The 23,675-nt window shown below is 49.2% G+C and overlaps 1 protein-coding gene and 1 pseudogene across 1 annotated transcript in view; both read left to right on the forward strand.

Moving 5' to 3' along the window:
- Positions 1-23,675, forward strand: part of ASPSCR1 (ASPSCR1 tether for SLC2A4, UBX domain containing) — an 837,953-nt gene that overhangs the window by 309,581 nt on the left and 504,697 nt on the right. The window contains exon 7 of the mRNA XM_085617557.1: positions 1,572-2,265. Within this exon, the coding sequence (XP_085473683.1) occupies positions 1,572-2,265 (694 nt within the window). The remainder of the gene's footprint in view (positions 1-1,571; positions 2,266-23,675) is intronic.
- LOC146810519 (U2 spliceosomal RNA) lies at positions 2,270-2,381 on the forward strand (annotated as a pseudogene).

Here is a 23,675-nt window from a genome sequence, read left to right on the forward strand (position 1 = left end):
GTTACACAGAAATAGATAGACGGGCGTTTCAATAAAAGGATTTATTGAACAGTCTTGTTTCACGTGTAAGAGATATGAGCTGTTACAATCAGACAGTAAGCAAGATATAATACGCACAGCGTAAGCACTAAGAAGAAATAATACTGCAATAACATTATCTTTTAGCAATGACCTATATTCATATATACATACATAATTAACACAGGCTAAAAAGTGAATACTCGTCTGATGCTTCTAAATAGTTCTACCCCAGTGTACCTAACCTAAGTGTAGTACAAGGAAAGAAGTAGGTGCTGTTTTCTATAGTATAGTATATACTAAGTTTTATATGCCAAGTGTCCCTCTAGCTTCTAGTCAGCTCCATACCTTAGAATGAGAGAGGTGGGAATCTCTTTCCGAATCTCAAGCTCCAACACCCCGCGAAGGGAGTCAGAACACTGGAAGCTGGATTCTCTGCGAGCAGGGATGACAGTGTCTGGTCAGTGTGTCAGACGGGAACTCAAATTGTTCCGAACTTGCCGTGGCGAGCCGTATCGAGCTGTGCCGTGCCGTTCTTGCCATGGTAAGGGAAGGTATATTTATACCTGGAAGGTGCTTAGGAATGCGAGCATTGATGTAAAGTCGGGCAGAGTAAGACGTCATGAATGAACCCCTAAGAATAGTAGTTCATGCATAATAGATGAGCTCTTGGAGAAATCAATAATCCTAGCTAGGGAAAGTCCCGATGGCTTAAGGGTTTGGTTTCTAAGAACTCGTTGTGACATGGGATGGACGGATGTAGGTGACCATGCCTGTATTTGGATAGCATGGCTAATGCCTAAATAAGGACTGGGATTCTATGCCTAAATAAGGGCAATGCGAATTGTGCCTATATAAGGACATGATTCAAGGAAACCTATGTACGGGCATCTAAATCAAAACACAACACCACTCTATGCTATTCCACTCTCCTACCCTACTCCACTCTATGACAATCTACTCTGCTCAATGCCACTCTACTCTATAACACTCTACTCCACTCTGTGCAACACCCTCCACTCCACTCTACACCAATCCTCAACACTCTGACACTTTACTGCACTCAACTCTACTCAAATGTATGCCCTTCCACTCTACGCCACTCTACTTCTACCAAGACACTCCACAACACTATTCACCACTTCATGACACTCCACTACATACCACTCTACCCCCTCTCTACACCACCCCCATAACATACTCTCTACTCCACTTTACGATACTCCATAACACTGTACTCCACACCACATGACTTTCCTTTACCTCACTAACTTTAAGTCCTGTTGACCAACAGCCACATTGGTGTACAACATGGCAAAAAAATTGTCAAAGCGAATAGTTCTTGCATAGGCGAGACCTATTGGCTATGCCAAGGCTTGTTGCAATGTGTAGTTGTAGAAATCCCTTGGTTTTGCTCATTATTTGTTCTACAGGCTCTGACGTTTTGCATGTTGTTTTTTGCTAGTAGCTGCTGAAATAAAAGTTTATGAAGTAAAGGAAGAAATATAAGCCTAGCTTGTTTTTTTATTTATTACTTTCTCTTGCTCTTTTAGATTTTTCATCAAAAAGACCAACCTCCTTTCAGCACAAGGTGATCAGGGAAGCCCTCAGACCAACACCACCTCAGCAAAGCGTGATCATGAAAGTCTTCAGGCCAGCACTCCTTCAGCACAGGGTGATCCTAGCAGACCTTTGTCTTGTACGGTTACCCCCTCAGCGCTAGGTGGGCCAGGAAGGATGCAGCCTACAACCATTAGCACTTCAGCTCAAAGAGAAGGATCAGGACCCCAACCAGCCACCAGTGGCTCCTCTGCACAGAGCAGACCAGGAGGTGGAGTGGAAGATACTGCCAAGTCAATAGTTGGAGCTGGAAGGACTGGTCCGGCTACTAAATCTTTAGTCTCTCAGCCTTACTCAGATTCCTTTCTAATTCAAAGAGGGGACCAGAACAATGCTTCTTCGGAGGACAAGGTGACAAAAGCAACTGCAGAATTCAATACTGTGGACGATGAGCTGCCATCTCAAAAGAAGATTCAACCATCCCATCTTCTGGAGGCTGCTCCACCTACTCCATTTATTCCTTTCTTGGGAGGAGGTCGGCGCTTAGGCAGCGCCTCAGGGGAGAGCTTGTCTTCAGTGAAAGGGATGCCAATTCCAGTTAATTTGCCATCATCACAATCAAGCCCTGGAGGGCCATCCAAGCCGAAAAAGATCAAATCTCTTTCCGAGCAGGAAGGAGGTTATCTGGTGAGTTGCATTTTGGCCTTTTGGCTCAGATCACGTGTAGTGTCTGTTCTTATCGGTTTTATATCTGAAACAATACCTTTATCTGGTGAGTTTGGAGTAAAGAGGCGCCAGCGTACGGAACAGCCTAGTAGAAGAGTAGTGGGTTCAAGTGAAGGACAGAGGAGATAGAATGAGGATAGAGGATGTTGGCAGGAAGACGTATTTGATCAAAATGAGCAAAGCAGCTAGATTGGTGGCAATGATGCTTGAAGTTTGAGATGAGGGTGGTAATGTTTGTGTGTCTGATCAAAACACACCAACACTTGAAGTCCATCCTATAACCAGAGTGGACAGTCTATAGCAGAAATGGGAAGTAGAACCATTATATCACCTGAAGTGTGAGAAGGGCTCTGCAGACTGTTCAAAAGGCTTACTTAACACATATGACTTAGAAGAGCCACCACGCCTTCTCAATGACTGTTGCAGTGCTGCCACTAATGGACATTAAGTGGACATTAAAAAGATGATCCCAGAAGGCCAAATAACGTTAGTCACGCCTACTAGCCTGGCACCCAAGAGATATGAACCACTAAAACCCATGCTGTGTGTTGCCTCTTTCTCATAACGGAGGTCCTTCTGTTCTCCAGAGTCTGTGTTTGGGCTTACATGCGGTGTTAATGGTGATTGAGTGTGCTATGAATGGTGCTTTCTACAATGGCATGTTACATGCAGTGCAGAATAGCGGTTCCCTGATTAGGGTAGTGCCATTCCAGCTTCTTTTTTATTGGGCAGCCCCTATGGTTGCACTTCAGAGAACACATATTATTTTAAGCCCTGTATGCTTTCTGGCTGCAATGTAGACTCAGCACACAGCCTTGCTGGAATACAAAATATTGATACACAGTCTCCTGGGAATCTGTGTGAACCACATCTATCTTTGACCTCCTACCTTTGTACACTGCCAGATGTGTAAAACAAATTGAAAGTCCACACTCAGGGAGTCTGCACTACTTCATTGAGAACCTACATTTTGCTGACCATTCAATACAAGTTCTCCCCGCCCCCTTTTGTGAATAAAAGGCCCCTTTAAGGGAGCCACAGGCAGACAAGGGCAAGTGTGTTGTTTGAGTTTGTTTGCTATTGGTCTCTGTCCTACTACCGCTCTGCAAAGATGGCCAAGTACAATTCTTTCTGCACTTGACTCGCAGGGTTGCAAGTGTAAGCAGTCAAAGACTTCTCAAGAATGGAGTGTGAGGGGCACTAGCTGTGAACTCAGCAATCAACCAACGAATATATGACGTTACAGCACAAACAATTACAACGCATGCTTTTACAATGCGTTTTTTCATCGCAACTACCATTACATCTCATGATTTTACAACGCATGCCATTACAGCGCATTTTTAAAAACTACCATTACAACGCATTCCATTACAATGCATACCATTATAACGCGTACCATTACAACGCATAATACTTTTAGGGCAACAGTAGGGTAAGTGTTGGATAGTGTAGGGGTAAATATTACTATTCCCATCTACCCCAAAACCCATACCTACCCTAAAACAAAAAAATCTTACTTACCTTATAATGCGTTGTAATGGTATGCGTTGTAATGGCATGCATTGTAGTGACATGCGTTGTAATGGCATGGTTTGTAATGTCATGCGATGTAAAGGCTGTTGCGTTGTAACAGCTGCTTTGTAAAAGCAGTGCGATATAATGACTGCGTTGTAATGGATGTTTCCTTCAACCAACACACAGTAACTTGATGATCAGCTGAGTGTGTGTCTATTTGAAAAAGAAAGTTACTTTTAATCACAAAGAAATACTAAATGCTGCACAATCCATTTAATGAATACAGGGTGATAGTCCTGATTACAATACCGCTGTGGGTGCTACAACCCCTTCTGTCTCCCACCTGTGTGACCCTCTTTCTTATAGTTCCCTAGTAAATGTTGGCAGAAGCATGAATTAGGTGCAAATGCAAATTACATTCTCTACAAGGTCAAATGTGAAACCAGTCGACTTTGTTCTTAGTCTCTTTGTAGTGTTAAGAAAACAGTCTCAGGTCCTCATGCTCACTTTACCATGTTGCAGGTGCTCGGGCCAAACTGCAGACAGAGGTCCTTGGTGTGAGATTCTTGCAGCAGTTGCAGGGGAGGTTCGACTCAACTCATGTCTTCAGCATGTGTGGCCTCTCTAGGGATGAGGCAAATGCCACTTACCGTGCCTTGGTGCAGTGATCCCAGGGTCTTTGATAGTTTCAGACTGTCGCTAGGCCTATATAGATAGAGCAAACAGTAAGGCAGTTGCAAGTTACTTCAGTCGGTGTACGGATCGCAAGGTAGTTGGGGCCCAACTTGGGGAGGTGCAGACAGATGGCAAGGCCAGACAGTTGTCGCCCACCTCAGGGCAGTGCAGAAGGATTGCAAGGCAAAGCAGTTGTAGCTGATCAACAAGAATGGCTGGGAAAGAAAAGGAGACCCACTATAGCAAGGGTCCCTCCTAACTTTACTCTCTCTGGTAGTACACTCTCTCTGGATGCTACGCAGGCCAGGAACACATTGGACGTCTCCTCATGGGCAGACTTTCCTCTGGTAGGGCCAGCTGTACGTTTTACCTCACAGCAGGTAGGCAGGCTTCTAGACACTAGCAGGCCCTCCGCTCATGCAGCATAAACATAAAGTTCAGACTTCAGGTCATGTCCCTTTACCTGTAACAGACTGGCTGTCAGACAGACACCAGCAATGGTCACACAGCAGTCCTTCGACTACCCTGTGGAGCAGACCCTTCCTTGGTCATGGAAACATGGGAATTGAACAAACTGTGGTTGTTTGGATTACATTTATATATACATTTTCGATAATGGGGATGTGAATCCACAGTCTCAAACTTCAGAACCGATTTGAGTTTGTTCTCTTTTAAAAGTACCTTTTATGCTGCTCTCGGAGATGGGGCCATCTCCGGGTTGGAGCACCCAAACATGGGCACAATCAAATGTGAGATTTCTGCTCCTGGCTGTCATTAGCTTTCCTGAAGAAGTAGTCTGGCACAGACAAGAGTCGACCTGACCTAAAAGCTTCCTCACCTTGAACCACAGAAACTGCAGTCCCATCCTCACCCCTCCCTTCAGTCAGTGCTCAGAAATAACTACAGCAGCACCTTGCTAACAAAAAACTGCATGGAACTTCTAAAGGTAGCACTGTCTCCATCCTTCTCCTTCTGTGTCTGATCTCACTGTCTCCATCCTTCTCCTTCTGTGTCTGATCTCCACCCCAGCCCCAGGAATGCACATCCACTGTTTATGGTAAACGACCTAAATATAGAATCCAAAATATAGACAGACAGCACAGAATATCGACTCTCAAATATATAAATAGCACAGAATATCGAATTACCAAAATATAGATAGGACAGAATATCGAAATTGGGGTATGGAATATCGATTTCCATAATATCTTTATTTTTTTTACATTTTTTTTTGTGTGTGTGTGTGGTTTGTATGGTAGTATATGTGTTAAAATTATGTATTATTTTTGTAATGTATGTTTCATTTTTTTGAAGTAATGAATGTTATGTAATTTAATTTTTGCGTAATTTAATTCCGTAGCGGGTTGTGGGTTTATAGGGGACTAGGGTGGGAAGTAATTTAATTATAATAAATTAAATATACATTTTTATTTATATGTATTGATAATTAATTGAATGATAATTATTAATTGGTAATTAATTTTTATTAATTGGTAATTAATTTTTATTCATTGTTAATTAATTTGTATTCATGAATTAATTGATAATTATGTTAATTGTATTTTTTATTATTAGCAGCGGGTTGTGGGTTTACAGGGGAATTGGGTGGGAACTAATTTAATTGTAATAAAGTAAAAATAAATTTTAATTTATGTGTATTGATAATTAATTGATCATTAATTACTAATTGTAATTAATTTGTATTAATTGCTAATAATTTTTATTAATTGTTAATTAATTTTTATTAATTGCTAATTAATTTTTATTAATTGATAATGTTAATTGTATTTTTTATTATTGAGAGTGGGTTGTGGGTTTATACGGGAATTGGGTGGGAAGTAAATTAATTATAATAAAGTAAATATTAATTTTTATTTACATGTATTGATAATTCATTGATAACTAATTATTAATTGGTAATTAATTTGTATGAATTAGTAATTACGTTTTTTTCAATAGAAATAAATTTTTATGAATTGGTAATTATTTTTAATTACCTTTTTTATTGGTATTGATAATTAATGTAATCTTATTTTAATATTAAATCATTACTTTCCCTACTGTTGCACTCTCAGGAGTGGGAATAGTAATTTTTACCCTCCCGCTATCCAACGCTTTCCCTACTGTTGCACTCACTGGAGTGGGAATAGTTATTTTTACCCTCCCGCTATCCAATGCTTTCCCTACTGTTGCACTCACTGGTGTGAGAATAGTAATTTTATCCTTCCCGCTATCCAATGCTTTCCCTACTGTTGCACGCTCTGGAGTGGGAATAGTAATTTTTACCCCTACGCTATCCAACGTTTTCCCTACTGTTGCACTCACTGGAGTGGGAATAGTAATTTTTACCCCTACGCTATCCAACTCTTTCCCTACTGTTGCACTCACTGGAGTGGGAATAGTAATTTTTCCCTTCCCGCTATCCAACGCTTTCCCTACTGTTGCACTCAATGGAGTGAGAATAGTAATTTTTACGCTCTCTATCCAACAAAATCTCTACTTTTTTTACATTATATTTATTATTTTGACATTTTAAGCCTTTTTATATTATTTTAAGTATGTTTTATTTAATTGTTTTTAATATTTAATTACTTTTATATTATTTTTAGTTCATTTTAAAAATTCGAAATTTTAGCTAACTATATTTTAAGATTCTATATTTTGGAATCGATATTTTAGTACTTACCTGTTTGTAGATAGGGAGTCTATATTCTGTACTTCTATATTTTGGAGTCAATATTTTGGGCATTCTGTATTATGTCCCTAGATATTTAGTCACTGAACCTCTGTTTGTAGAAGCTGTCCTCATTCTCCATAGTTTGCCGTTTCAAACCAGGGGCATCCAAAATGGATCCCACTGGCTTCAGTACTCAGACTCGCACAGAGTCCTACTACCACACATGTATTTCAGGCAGACTACACACACACTCTTCTCACGCACTCTCACACTCTTTCTCTCTCACTCTCCCCCCACACTGACAATGGCACTGATAAAAAGGTCTGGCCATTCTAAGGATTCACATAACTCAGTAGGCTGCCACCGCCACCACTTTTTGTGCAGAACATTATTCCTCTGTCCACTATGAAGGGCATCCTTCGTCAGCCACTCCAGGTTACACGCCAGGTCCTTGACCTCTCATTGCCAAGGGCAGGCCTGGAGCTCTGCACACGTTGTACATTCATGTAATGCAAGGGCCAAAATAAATGTCAGGCTACCGGATACCACAGCAGTTGGGCACTTTCTGCAGGGTTACATGCTTGTTTAGCATATGGGGGCATTTCCATCCGAACAGTGAATGTTTTGGAAGAAAGCAAATGAAAATGGCTTCTACTTTGACTGATATTAATTGTGGACTTTGGCACTCAAAATTGAATGATCCTGAATTCCTGCTAGTGCAACAATTATTGCAAACCACTGCCTCTTTGAGTGTGTAGGCTTTGTGCGCCTGGACCACTTGAGTAGTAACAGCATTTTGGGCTTCTTAATCCGAAATAGGACGTTAAAAGTTGCTGTGTGCCCAAAGGATGTTATGTTATGTTATTAAAGTTTATAAAGCGCACGATTACCTTACGGTGTCCTGGCGCTGAGCACTGATAACCTACGCTGAAGGAACTAAAACTGAGAGAAAAACCATGTTTTAAGATTTTTCCTGAAAAAACTGAAATCAGAGGCATTTCTCAACATAAAAGGGAGTTCGTTCCAGATCTTTGATGCCCCATGAACAAAACTCCTTCCTCCCCAGTTAACCTTTTTGATGCAGGGTGTTTTCACTAGCTTAGCCCCGGCAGATCTAAGCATTCTGCCGGGGGTGTACCAGGAAAACTTGTCTATGAAAAACTCGGGTCCCGTCCCGTTCAGGGCTCTAAACACTATGCAGGCGGCTTTAAAACGAACTCTCAGGTGGATAGGAAGCCAGTGCAGTTTCTTCAAATCTCCTTTGACTGACACAGTCCTGGGAGTCCGGGTCAGAAGCCTGACCGCGGCATTTTGAATGACCTGCAACCTATTTTGATGTTGAAGTTGCATATTGACATAAAGGCCGTTACAGTAGTCCAGACGCGATAATATAAGTGCAGTCACCACCGTGCGGAGACACCCCTCAGATAGATATGTCCTAATTTTTCTGATCATTCTGAGAACCATGGCACATCCAGATGTGACCCTGCTCACCTGGTCCCCCATGTTAAGTTTAACATCCACCACCACTCCCAAGTTTTTAGCTTTACTACAAGGTGTGGGGCAGAGACCAAGCGAGTCAGGCCACCAATCAGGCGTCCACATCCGAGGATTATTGCCAAAACGCATCACTTCTGTCTTAGCTGAGTTTAGCTTAAGGCAGTTAGCCGACATCCACCTGGAGATGGACACCATGCATTCAGAGAAGCGGATGCCCGTTTCATTTTCAGCTCCTTCCATCACAGACAACACAATTTGCGTGTCGTCTGCGTAGGAGGTGAGCTGAAACTCAAAGGATCTAATAATGCCAGCCAGGGGTGCCACATAGATATTAAAAAGTGTAGGGCTAAGGGATGAGCCCTGTGGCACCCCGCATGGCAGGGAAAAAGGATCAGAGGTGTCACCGTTTAATTCGACTATTTGTGATCTATCCTTCAGGAAGGAAGCTAGCAGATTCCATGCTTGTCCTCCTATCCCGATCTCTGACAACCGATTAAGCAGTACCTTATGATGCACGGTATCAAAGGCCGCGGATAGGTCTAAAAGGATCAGCATCGCGTTCCCTCCTTTGTCCAATACCTCACGAATCTCCTCAGTAGATTTGAGAAGCGCCAGCTCAGTGCTATGATAAGCTCTGAAGCCATATTGAGAGTGATCCAGGGAATTGTTAGACAGAAGAAAGTCGCTGAGTTGTCTGTTAATGGCTTTCTCGAGCATTTTAGCTGGTAAGGGAAGTCTGGAGATAGGACGATAATTGGATGGATCTTTAGGGTCAAGAGATTGTTTTTTTAATAGTGGAAGCACTGAGGCTTCCGGTGAGAAATACATCATTAAACAGAGGAGTTAAAACCCTACAAGTAATGTCTGCAATCTGCTTAATAATCCAAGTAGGACAGGGATCACTATGAGCCCCTGATTTTGTATTGTTCATAAGTTTCATTGTGTCCTCTGTGTCCATAGGAAGATAATGATCCAGGATGCTATCCGGAGGCAGGGGGATATTGGTAGTAGGATCATTATTATTTTTGTTGACCAAATCTGACAGGGAGGAAAAGATACTTTCCACTTTTGACTTAAAGAATACGGCAACAGTGTTGCAAAAATCAGGGATAACAGGTACATTAGGGTGCCGATTACGATCCTGGAAAAAATTTCCCCGTACGACTCGTATCCGGTCTTTTTACCGTACGAATCGTACAAGTGCCGTACAAACTGCCAAGTACGATTCGCATGGGAAAAAGTCCATACGAATCGCATTGGGAATTATTCCCCACACGTCCTCGGGTCGGAAAATGTGTCCGACACGTCCTCGGACGATTTACCGTACAAATGTGAAAAGTGAAGTCCGACCGCGGAAGTACGATCCATCCCGTGCGTCCGATGTTACAACCGTATGGAAAAAACACCGTCCGCACCGAACTCCCATAGCAACCATGGAGACATGTGCCCGCATACGCGCCCAACACTCCCCCCCAGCCCTCCCGTGTAGGAGTCGAATCCCCACCCGTGTATGTACACCCGTGTATGTACGAGACGTACCCCCACCCGTGAATGTATGGAGCGTACCCCCACCCCAACCGTGTATGTACGACTCGTACCCTCACCCGCGTACGTATGGAGCGTACCTCCCACCCCAACAGTGCATGTACAGACCGTACCCCCACCCCAACAGTGTATGTACGACCCGTACCCTCACCCGCGTATGCATGGAGCGTACCCCACCCCAACCGTGTATGTACGGACCGTACCCTCACCCGCGTATGCATGGAGCGTACCACCCATGCCAACAGTGTACGTACGAACCGTACCCCCACCCCAACCGTGTATGTACGACCCGTACCCTCACCCGCGTACGTATGGAGCGTACCCCCCACCCCAACCGTGTATGTATGACCTGTACCCTCACCCGCGTACGTATGGAGCGTACAACCCCAACCGTGTATGTACGGACCGTACCCCCACCCCAACCATGTATGTACTACCCGTACCCTCACCCGCATACGTATGGAGCGTACCCCCACCCCAACAGTGCATGTACGGACCGTACCCCCACCCCAACCGTGTATGTATGACCCGTACCCTCACCCGCATACGTATGGAGCATACCCCCACCCCAACAGTGCATGTACGGACCGTACCCCCACCCCAACCGTGTATGTACGACCCGTACCCTCACCCCAACCGTGTATGTACGACCCGTACCCTCACCCGCGTACGTATGGAGCGTACCCCCACCCCAACAGTGCATGTACGGACCGTACCCCCACCCCAACAGTGTATGTACGACCCGTACCCTCACCCGCGTATGCATGGAGCGTACCCCCACCGTGTATGTACGGACCGTACCCTCACCCGCGTATGCATGGAGCGTACCACCCATGCCAACAGTGTACGTACGGACCGTACCCCCAGCCCAACCGTGTATGTACGACCCGTACCCTCACCCGCGTACGTATGGAGCGTACCCCCCACCCCAACCGTGTATGTACGACCCGTAACCTCACCCGCGTATGTATGGAGCGTACCCCCACCCCAACCGTGTATGTACGGACTGTACCCCCACCCCAACCGTGTATGTACGACCCGTACCCTCACCCGCGTACATATGGAGCGTACCCCCACCCCAATCGTGTATGTACGACCCGTACCCTCACCCGCGTACGTATGGAGCGTACCCCCACCCCAACAGTGCATGTACGGACCGTAACCCCACCCCAACCGTGTATGTACGACCCGTACCCTCACCCGCGTACGTATGGAGTGTACCCCCACCCCAACATTCTAAGTACGGAGCGCACCCCAGGCCCCAACACCAGCACCTTCCCCCAACATCGCGCATGTACGAGTCGTACCAAGCCAGACACAGGGACAGCACTGTACAACTAAATTCCCGAAGTACACACCGTACAAACGCTAAAAACGCACGTACACAACCAGGACAAAGCAAAACAACACAAGAATACACCATTCGAATGGCACAAAGCCACAAAACATGTCCAACAAGCACAAAAACAACACATTCACTGACCTGCAACTGCCAAAATCCCAAACAGAGGCCCAAAACACAACCACTCCTTATAACACACCCACCCAAAGTTCAAACACAGCCACACCCACCAATGGACAAATAAAAAGGGCCCACAGACACAAACCATGAGCCTTTGCAACAGACTCACTGCTGCCAGACCCCACAGACAACCTACAGCACCATACTTGAACCTTTACTACACCTTACACCTGCACACCTTCACACACACAACTTCGCAAACACCCCCTCATCACATTCACACACACACCTGCACAACCACACCCACACACCCACAACCATCCACACACCACCCCCCCAACCATCCACACCCACACCCCTCACCATGCCCACTAACAAGAATCCAAAGTTCACTAGCCGAGAGTTGGAGGTCCTTGTCGATGAAATCCTCAGAGTCGAGCCACACCTCTTTGGAACATTGGTCAGACAGACCAGCATTTCAGAAAAAACAGCCATGTGGCAGAGGATTGTCAATGCTGTGAATGCTGTTGCGTCCACCAGAAGGACCAGGCATGAATGCCAAGCCAGGTGGTACGATCTGCGGAGGAGGGTCCGAGCCAAAATGACCGACGACCACAACCAGGCCAACGTCACTGGAGGAGGGCCGCCCCGCAGACCCGTACAATACCATCCCTGGGAGGAGAGGGTGATGGCCATACTGCCGGTGGTGGCAGTGGACGGATTAGAAGGCCTCCGAGACCCGGGTGAGTACACAAACAACTCACCTCACATGGGGGGAACGTCATCCACAACCAAACTCACAAACAGGCACGCAACCACCCCAAGCTATCGCATGACTCAGCCACACTCCATGAACACGCACATGCCACTGGCGCCACCATGCCCCATGCACCCAGCTGGACAATGCCAAGTCACAGGCCACAGAAAACACCAACACAAGACACAGTAAGCCGGATGGCGGGAGTGTGGGCCCCAAAAATCACATAGTGCAACTCAGAAGCAGACAACAATGCCCCCTGCCCATATGACCTAGGTCACAGCCAGACAAACAGTGTGTCCCCACACAGGAAAGACTTGCCAGCAAATGGCGGACGCCTTGCATTAACACATGGGGTGACGGCACGTTTTTGCACATGACAGCAGATAATGAACAGCCAACACTGTGAAAGAGTGGCAGCACACACCACCACAGCAGCAGCGCAGACACAGACACTACACCCAATGGGTGCCTGGAGATCAGAAACAAACTCACATCAACAAGCCAAGGGCCATTCAAAGATCTGCAAAAAGTGTGTGCCTAGGAAGCTGGGCTGAGGTGACAGAGGGTGACACACAGAGGGAGGGAGAGGGGGACAGAGAGGGAGGGAGACACAGGGAGACACAGGGAGACGGACAGATGGAGGAGGCTGACACACAGAGGGAGGGAGAGGGGGACAGAGAGGGAGGGAGAAAGGGACACACAGGGAGCCCAATTCAGCCTTGGGGGGTGTGGGAATGTCTGCTCGTCAGCAGGTGGACTGCGTGCATGTAGACAAGGGTGGCCAGTGCCAGAACCCCCCCTCTTCTCCATGGCAAAACACAGGGCCATGTCTCAACCTCTGCACGAGCACAACGCCAGCTACCTGCATTATCTAAGTGTGTGGAACCACTCCATGTGCCCACGTACAGTGCAACACGGAAGGCACCAATGCATGGCTCGCCACACCTGCTCACTCCACTGCTGACTGCAGTCACAATTGACGCAGCAAGTAAGACTGTGCCACACATAGGTAAAGTCGCAAAAGCTGTGGCCAAGGGACATACCCATGCACAAGTGCACTGTGAGTGGAATGCAAGACATATCCAAATTCCCAGAGGAAATGTGCCAACTTAGAAACGAATGAAAAATGGATGTTGCATGGAACAAAATTAACATTGTCTCTCTCACACACAGGTCAACGTCGTGGATCACCCCCCAAACCTGGGGGGGGAAGACTCACAGGACCCGGCTCTGCGGGATGACGGACACACCGGCAGCGACGACTCTCACCACTCTGTGGACGAACCCGACCCCGACCAACCTGGCCCCTCTGGTGTCCAACGACCTGCAGCACCTGCGTCAGGTACAACTGGGCCAACCACCACCCCCACTCCTGCCACATCCCAGGAGACACCCAGGATCCCTGCCCCACCACCACAATGCAGCCAGGCTGGCCAGGAGGGACACGGTGTACCGGGCACCCAGGAGGAGGCAGGCGACAACGCCAATGCCACCCCTCAGGGGTCCCGGAGACCCGATGTGCCCACAAGGGCAGGCCAGGTGCAAGTGGGCAGGGGTGGTGGGAGTGGAGGACGGCGGAGGCGTGAGCCTGACCGGTTGGCTGCGGAACCGGTATATTCCCATGTCCGAAACATCCTGGACACATACCGGCAGGACACCACGGGCATGGCCCAGGTTGTGTCCACCCTCAACGAGATGAAGGGGACCCTCGAGGAGATCAAGACCCAGCAGGCCCAGCAACATGCGTAGCAACATGCCTGTCTACTGCGACACCAAGGGCGGATGGAGGACAGACAGGCTGAGCTCGTGACGGTTTTCACGGGAATTCACAGTACACTCCGTCGGATAGCCGACAACATGGGCAACCCTCCCTGTGCCACCAGGCGTAGAACATCACCACCCACAGGGAGGGATCAGGAGGAGGAGGAGTCATCCGACGGAGCATCCCAAACATCGTCACGGCCTGCTTCTGAGGGTCCCCGCAGGAGGGCGGGTCGTCCACGGAAAAGTCCGTGAGGGTCAGCGCAACAGCACCATCTCCCAGTACACCTGGCCAGCACCTGGCCCACTGGACCAACAGCAGCACAACAGCAAAAGACATTCTCTGCCACATGGACTTGCTGGTCACTGTCTGACCAATGTTGACAAAGACTGTGGCATGGACTCTGAGGATTGTCAATGGCAAGGACACCAACTCCCCTAGTGAACTTTGGATTCCACACACCCGGAAAGCCCCTCATGTCATACCCCCCCCCCCACGTACCCCAACCAAAATAAAAAGTTACACGATAAAGAGATGATGCCTACATTTTGCATTATTACCTTACATGTGTCTTGTAAAGTCTAACCATGCCTGAGTTCTCATTTGACTTCAACCATCCACACCCTGGGGCCTGAGTCTGGCACAGGACACACATGGGTCACAATGTATTAGGCAAGACGGACATGGAGCACCATACACACCCGTGATGGGCCCAACCAGCTGAGGGGGTGGCCGCACAACCGTGCCGACAGACCTATTGAGTACAGCGACAGCCATGCGCAGAGGTCAGGGATCATGTGGAGTGTCCTGGGGGGCACCCAGGTATGTGTGGACAGGTGGCAGAACCATGTCCTGCAAGCTTGAGTCAGGTGGATGCAGAGAATGGTGGCCTGGCCAACGTTGGATGCATGGGGATGGCACATGTCACAATACCCACACAGTCATGGACATTATGCACAATACACAGTCTAATCCCACACAAACTGCTTGCATCTTGCTACTCGACACATAGACACATAGCCACTATCACGGAAAACCATGCCAGACATGCCGGATGCACCGTGGCAACACACCAGTATTGACTGAGAATAGGCACCTTGGAGGCATAGGGACACCTTTATTATTCATGTATTTGGGAATGCAGAGGCAACTCGGAGTACACATGAACAGGTCATGTGGAGTAACATGTGGGTCCAACACTGGAACCCCTCTTCTGCAGCACAAATGCGTGATAGCCATGGAACTGGCACACAAGTGTCGGCTAACAGCTAAACACCCCCTGCTGCTCACGGAGAGGCTGCCATACACCATTGATCCTCTGATGTGAAAGTCCAACACCATGTCACGCCAATGCAAACCGTATGTGTCCGAGGGCAGTGTTACACACATTGATGCCATCATCACAATCCACTATCCCATCAGAGATGACTGGCAACAAGTCCGACCATCTATTCAGGTCTACACAGCTACATGTCATGTGTCCCATGGTGATGCGACATGTCTGCAGAGGAACCAAACATCGACCGGGGCAGTGTGCACACATCGTAAACAACTGCCACACCCAATACACCCCTGATGCATCCCTTACCCTAAGGAGACTTCCAAACTTGTCCGTGCGTGTAACGCTGAGTCAGCACACGATGACGTGTCCATGAGGAATAGCAGTGCCACAACAATGCAACCAGCAGACGGCATGCGCAAGTACCTGGGGATGAGAGACACACAAGAAGTCAGCCACAAAAAGCACAGCCACTTGCATGTGCATGTACTCGACACATGTAAGGATGACAACATGCTAGGTCACAATTATGACTGGGGAAATACAACCATCACTGGCACCATCACTCCAGTGACACATCCACACACACCTCTGACTCACGTGGCATACATGCAGATGGACACACACATCGCAACACATGCCACACGGGGACCAATGCGTGCACACACAGACACTGGTACTCACCACTAAGCAAAGAAGTCGCGTATGAGCCAACTCCGGATGTCCTCTTGCGGAACCACTTCCTCCACATCACTAGCCCCATTGCCAAGCCCTTCGTCCTCCACGGGTGGATGGTCCTGATCATCTTGATCCAGGATGAGTGGCACAGCTTTCTCAACTGCCATGTTGTGCAGCATGCAGCAGACCATGAAGATTTTGCAGACCTTCGCCGGGGCATATGGGAGGGCGCCGCCGGTCTTGTGGAGGCATCTGAATCGGCTCTTCAGGAGGCCAAATGTCCTCTCTATCACTCGCCTTGTCCGGCCATGGGCGGTGTTGTAGCGGAGCTGGGCCGGCGTGATGGGGTTGCGGAGAGGTGTGATCAGCCATGACATGTTGGGATAGCCAGCGTCCCCTACATGGAAACCGCATGGACATATGTAGGACAGGAGAAGCCGTCGTGCTGGAAGTCTACGCAAAATACAGGACAGACAGAGTGTACCCACCAACAACGCATGCTCGTTCGTTGCGCAGCTGCGTCATCATTTCAGGCACCCTGCTATGCCTCATGATGTAGGCATCGTGTGCTGATCCTGGAAAACGAGCACAGACATGTGAAATCACCATGTTGGACAGACACACCACAAGGGCATTGATGGAGTGGTAGTGCTTGCGATTCCTGTACGCCACCTCCTGTGCCTGTGGTGGTACCAAAGCCACATGTGTCCCATCTATGGACCCAATGACATGGGGCATCCCTCCCAGGGCATAGAATCCACGCTTGACCCCAGTCAACAGTTCAGGAGTAGGGAAATGGATGAACTCATCCAGGTGAAGCAACATGGCCTCTAGGAAATCATGCAGCACACGGCTGAACATGCTCTGGGACATGCCACCAACATGAGCTATGGTATATTGAAAGGTACCCGTGGCAAGAAAATGTAGGGCTGCCATTACCTTCAGCTTGGGTGTCAGTGCCGTAGGATACCTGTGCAACGGTTGCAGGTGTGGTGCCAGCCTCGCCGTCAACTCCTCAATCAACGGTTGGGGGAAGCGGTAGCACCGGATACAGTCATTCTCCCGCATGTCAGCTGAGTCCGGAATTGGTCGGGGAAGAGGCGGCGCCCTGCAGTAATTTGGAAGTGACAAGGAAGAGTGAGTGCACTACAACAACAATTTTTTTGTACTGAGCACATGTCAATCTGTCAATACACATATGCGACATACAGAGTCAGGTATGTGCCACATGCCCTGGACACGTATGGCTGCCAGGTGACACTCCTACCAAGACCCAGCTACACACGGAGATTGTGAACCTCCACATGCCATGGCATGGGATTAGCTGTGTCCCAGTGTTAGTGAACAGCCATACGCAACACAGGAGTGACATACATCAACACATCAGCAGAAGTAGGATGTCGATTTCAGAGACTGGTAGCGGAACACTAGAGCCACAGGTCACACGACATCACACTAGGACAGCCCACACACCTTGCCAATAAGGTGTACATGTAATGACTCACCACACATTCATTGAGAGGATGCAGACATGTCCTTGTTACGCTACTCCGTGTCCCATGCATACATACGCACCTCACACCCGATACCACATGTGGCCTGGTGTGCATAACAGTGCGCCATGTCCATCTACACACAGACACATGTTGGTTGCTGCAACAGCTGATGCATTTGAGGGAGCACCAACATCAAGCTAATGGGAACACCCCACACATACATGACATAGACACATCGTGCACCGTGGGTAGTCACATGTCTGGTGTGGTAACCCCTGTAGCGGGCATCAGGGGACACTTGCGTGTGTTGTTGACTGTGCCATGCCAGTGACGCTCATCCCAAGTGTGCAGTACGACATGCACACATGTCAAAGGAGTTAAGGGCATGCCTGGCACACATTGCACCGTCACACATAACATCTGTACACATCTCATCATACATCTGGTGCCCTCTCGACTCAGGAGTAATGTGCCACATCACAGCCTTTCACACCTGTGCCCCACACATGTAGTACTGCCCAGACAATGCCTTGATGTCCATCCATGGACAAGTATGTCAGCCCTATTCCTTCCTGTGTGCTGCCTGTCACCACTGTGATGTGTGAAAGGCACCGTACATTCGCTCAGAGGGCCTTTGTACGTTCCCTATCACTATGGGAGTGCTGCCGTATGTGTACCCATAGTGATAGTGAGCGTACGCATGCGTGTACGGTCCGGACCACTATGGGTACGCATACGCGAGAACACCCATAGTGATAGTGAGCGTACAGGCGTGTGTACGGTCCGTATCACTATGGGTGTTCTCGCGCATGCGTACCCATAGTGATAGTGAGCGTACGCACGCGTGTACGGTCCGTATCACTATGGGTACGCATACGCGAGAACACCCATAGTGATAGTGAGCGTACAGGCGTGTGTACGGTCCAGATCACTATGGGTGTTCTCGCGTATGCGTACCCATAGTGATAGTGAGCGTACGCACGCGTGTACGGTACGTATCACTATGGGTACGCATATGCGAGAACACCCATAGTGATAGTGAGCGTACAGGCGTGTGTACGGTCCATCTCACTATGGGTGTTCTCGCGTATGCGTACCCATAGTGGTACGGACCGTACACGCGTGCGTACGCTCACTATCACTATGGGTGTTCTCGCGTATGCGTACCCATAGTGGTACGGACCGTACACGCGTGCGTACGCTCACTATTACTATGGGTGTTCTCGCGTATGCGTACCCATAGTGATAGTGAGCGTACGCACACGTGTACGGTCCGTACCACTATGGGTGCGCATACGTGAGAACACCCATAGTGAGCCGGACCGTACACACGCCTGTACGGGCCGTTGCTATGCATTTGGGGTGCCCTAGGGCCCCGGTACGCACCGTACCTGTGTGTGAAACTCCAAATTTTATAGGGGACACATGAGGGACAAGTATAAAGGCCTGCATGCATGCTGGTTGTCATGGAGACCAAGTTTAAAGTTTGATTTTTTTTCAGCAGGTGCACAGCAGTAGTCAGTTTGAATGAATGTACTTTGTTGCAATGTGGTTCTGGAGGTGACATCATGCTCAAGAAAAAAACACTATAGGAACCCACTGACTGTGCTAGGTTTGAAGGGATTGGAGGAAACATAGGATGCAAATGTGAGTGACCAATCACTCTGTACTCCTGTGCATGAAACAGGCCAGCAAGGCAGATATAAGGCAGCCAGGTCCCATGAGGGAGCACTTGCCTGCACATCTCTGGATTCTACGACCCAGCTGCTGCTACTGATTCCCTGGAACCATGTCAAGGTCTGTGGAGAGGGCACAGCCTTTCACCCTGGAGGAGAACCTGGCTTTGCTGGATGTGATCCTCCCACAGTACCCCATGCTGTATGGGCGACCAGGGTATCAGGTGAGTGCAGAGTCTACTAGCACAGACTGTGTCCCTTGTTTGTGACTGTGACTTCTGGCATTGTGTCCAGGTGTGACACACATGCTATGTACTGTAGGGGGGGTTCCAGGGGGGGGAATGCCTGATGTCTCCCAGCCAGTGCATGCTGTGGTGCATGTCTGCTGTCACTTGCATTGTGTTTACTGTGACAATTACTGCATGATGCATGCCACATACTGCCTGTCTTGTCCTCCTGGGAATGTAGCCTCTACAGTCCTCATTTTATTATGCGGTCAGCCCAGTGTGACAGGTGACTGTACCCACAAATGTGTGTTAGTTCTGTGTACCTGTGCTGAGAGTGTCCACGTGATGTGTTCGTAGCCTGGACATCGGTGTGTGTGTAAGTCCCCTGTCATGTGGGTGGGTGCAGATGTGGAGTGTGGCACCCGGGCTGCATGAGGGATGGATATACCCTGCCCATGTGATGTGAGCAGGGAGCAGTGCTGTGTGTCTGATGTGCAGAGCCAGCCCCACACCTGTGAGCCCCCCCCCCCGTCTAGTGGCACATGTGCAGAGTGAGGTTTGTCGCTGCATTTGGCAATGGCAGGTGAATGTCCTGTGCCTGTGTGTGTCTGTGTACTCTGCTGCGGTAGCGTCAGTGGCCTGTGGCATGTGACTGCTTAGAGGTGCTGCACATTATCCTGGTGTACCTTCTGATGCACAGTGTGAGCCTGGATCATTGATTCTGTCGTTGCCCTCATTCCACCTGTGTACTTTCAATGGCACGTACTGCTTTTGCCCTTCCCCAGAGGATCATGTCCCTATGACAAAGGTGCAATGCGTTGGATGCATACCATGCCTTGTTGTAAACAGCAAAATAGTTCTAATATGTGTCTCTGTGACATGTGCCAGGTGTATTGATGTAGTGTCACTTGTTCATCCTCACAGGTAGGCGCCTCTGCCAAGAAGCAGATATGGATGAACGCCGTCAGTGCCGTGAGGAGGACGGAGGGTCGCAAGCGGCGCCTGGCCCAGGTGAGGAAACGCTGGCAGGATATCCGGTGCTGGACGCGGAGGATCGCACGGGTCCTGCTGGGGGACTCACCTGAGACCCATAAGAACCGCGGGCGCCGCCGTCTGACCCACATCCACAAGCGTGTGCTGGCGGTGGTATTTCCAGACTTGGACAGGCGCTTAAAGGAGAAGCAGCAGCGGGAAGGGGGTAGGTACATGTGTGTTTGTTGTGTGTCACCAGCATATGTAAGTGCACAGTTGCATGGATACACTGCCAGGGTTTAAAGGTGCTGTGCATATCCAGTTACCCACAGTATAGCGGTGCTCTCCTGCCTCCCTTCCCCTCCTTGCAATGTGTTCCCTGGTCTGTGTGTAGTCACTCCTTCACAAGGTTATCTAGGCTGGCACTTTCTCCACGTGAACTATGCCTGTAGCATCATGTGTGGGGGTGGTGTGTAACAGGTTTTGGGACCTTGCCTGTGCCCTGTCCAGTTCATTACTTGTGGGTTCCATGTCAGTTGGCACTGATGCTGAGTCCAGACATGGGAGTTAATCTCACAAGTGTCATGCCTTACAGCACGCATGTCCTATGTTGTGGCCTGTGACTTGATGTGCATGAGTGTGCGATACGCATAGTGCAGGGATGGTGGCGTGTGTTGCAGTCATTCCCATTCAGGACCATGGAGTTGTGTGGCCACTACTGTCCCCTGGGGCATATTTTCCTAGGTGTCATGTGTGTCATCACAAAATGTGGACACTCTCAGTGTCTACAGCATAGGTTGTGCTCTGTGCCATTGTCCCCTGGCACCATATATATTGACGTAAAATGTAGTACAAGTGTCCACTGTACAGCCTGACCTGATTTTCCTTGTTCATACTCACGGTGGCCAGTGCCTGTGTGTCTTGTTACAATCATCTGTTGCTGCCCATTTGTACATGATTATTTGGACAGGCGTACCTTGGGTATTTGGTGTCCAATCTTGCATTCATCCAGCCCATGTGTATTTCACCCAGACTAAGAGATGTAAGTGCTTCCTGTGTCTCAACAATTTGTCTCATGTAGGGGGTGGTTGGTGCGGGCAAAGCCTACATGTCAAAACCTGATATCTCCTTGCTAGGTCTGGCCAGTGTGTGATGTTTGTCTGCACATGCACTCAAGGTGCAGTGAGCCAGTCATGGTGGGCATGTTTTCAGTATTACCTATGCAGCATGTGCCTCTAGTTCCTGGATGTGGTCCCTGCTCATCCCTATTGCCTGCCACGCTGTGTGGTGCAGATGCAGTGCTGGATTGTCCCCAGGGCCTGGCTCCTCTGTCAAACTCCATTTCATGTCATTTGCTATTGTGTCATGCTCTCCATAGTTTTTCAGTGGCATGGTGGGTCAACCAACTGTGTGTTGCATGCCCTACATCTGTACCTTGTTTTGTAGATGTTACTGATCTTTCTTTTCAGGCTATGCACTGTAACCTATGTAGATTGGACTCATGTGACATATGTATACAGGTGTATGATGAATTGCTGTCTCTTCACCTTGCCCACAGCATCGTCGGGGGACACGGAGGGAGACATGAGCACAGACGGAGCGGAGGGACCGAGCACCAGTGCTAGCGGTGACATCGTGCCTGGCACATCAAGTGGAACTGAAGCGGAGGAGAGTGAGGCCGAGGACCTGTCCACTGGCACGACAGAATATGAAGCTGACGGGTCCGAGGATGATCTCTCCGAGTGGGCGGAGGCTGCACCAGCAGCTGACAGCAGCACAACATCTCTCCCCGCCCCCTCCATTGCCATCAGCCGCCTCCCACTTGCTCGTGTCCCTTCCCAGCGTGCCCAGTCACCACATGTCTCCTTCCTGCCAGGCACCGCACCCCCTGCCCCTGTCTCCACTGCTGCCGCCAATGCAGAGTCTGTGGACATCCAGCGGCAGTTGCAGGTTGGTCAGGCTGCGATGCTTAATGTCCTCCATGGCCACAGCCAAGTGCTGCACAACATGGAGGCATACTTGGAGGGCATTTTTTCATCGCAGGCTGACCAACGCAACTTGCTGAGGTCCATTGAGTCGACACTGACTGCAGCAGTGGGTCTCCTGCAGCGCTACGTCCAACCCCCTACCCCTGACCCATCCACACTTCCCACTCCCATGCCTGTCCCACGTACACCCAGACGTCAGCATGCACCCACCACAACAGACACAGGCACCACACCAGCAGGGAAGGTCAAACGCGCACCTCCTGGCACGCACACACAGGGTGAAGTAGGCACACCCACTGGGTCGGGGGGCAAACGTAAGCCACGCAGCCAGAGTGGGAGTCCGCATTCCACCCAATCCACTCCCTCCAAATCCCCTCCCCTCAGCTCTCCTGGCCACATATCCGGCAAAGACTCCTTCATGGCCGCTCAGTCCCTGAGCCCCACAGTGACACCACCCCGCAAGCGGTCAAGGGAGTCCCCGGTCAGGGTGGTTGAGTCCCCCCCCCCCTGTCCACACCCTCCCCCAGTGGCGCTGTGACCCATCCCTCCGCCCCCCCCCCCTCCTTGGGGCCTGTGGTTCCTTCGGGTGCAGGAGAGTCGCTGGAGGACCTTGCTAAGGTGTGCAGCGCCATCCTGGCCTCCGCCTTTGGCCCTGACCCACCCCCTGTGGTGGAGTCCTCCATCCCTGCACCCACGACGCCTACCCTTCGCCCTCATGTCCCTGCGGTGCCTGGTCCTTCCCCCCCACATGATGCCCTCCCCGCTCTGGAAGACGAAGGCGTCTGAGTGTGCAGGCAAGCTAGGGGACACGCGTCCCACTGTGTCCCCCACCTGGATGTGAACTTTGGATTGCCCTATGGGCATTGTACATTTTGAACTTTCAAGGGACAAACACATTTTTTTGATGCTGAATAAAGCATTTTATTTTTCCTTAGTACACTACTGTCTGTCTGGTATTGCTGTTGGTGGACCTGCCCCATTATTTTGGGTGGTGATAATGTGTTGGGTGTGTGGGAATTGTAGTCTTGTGCTGGTCATAGGGTGGATCCTGGTATCTGTGTGCCATCACAAGCTGTTGGCTACATAACTTTGTTCATGTACGCATTTAATGCATGGTGTCATCATTCCAAGGTGTGTTCCTTCCTCTGTGTAACCT

Source organism: Triturus cristatus, chromosome 7 (assembly GCF_964204655.1).
Source record: "Triturus cristatus chromosome 7, aTriCri1.1, whole genome shotgun sequence".
In the NCBI taxonomy this organism is placed as follows: Eukaryota; Metazoa; Chordata; class Amphibia; order Caudata; family Salamandridae; genus Triturus; species Triturus cristatus.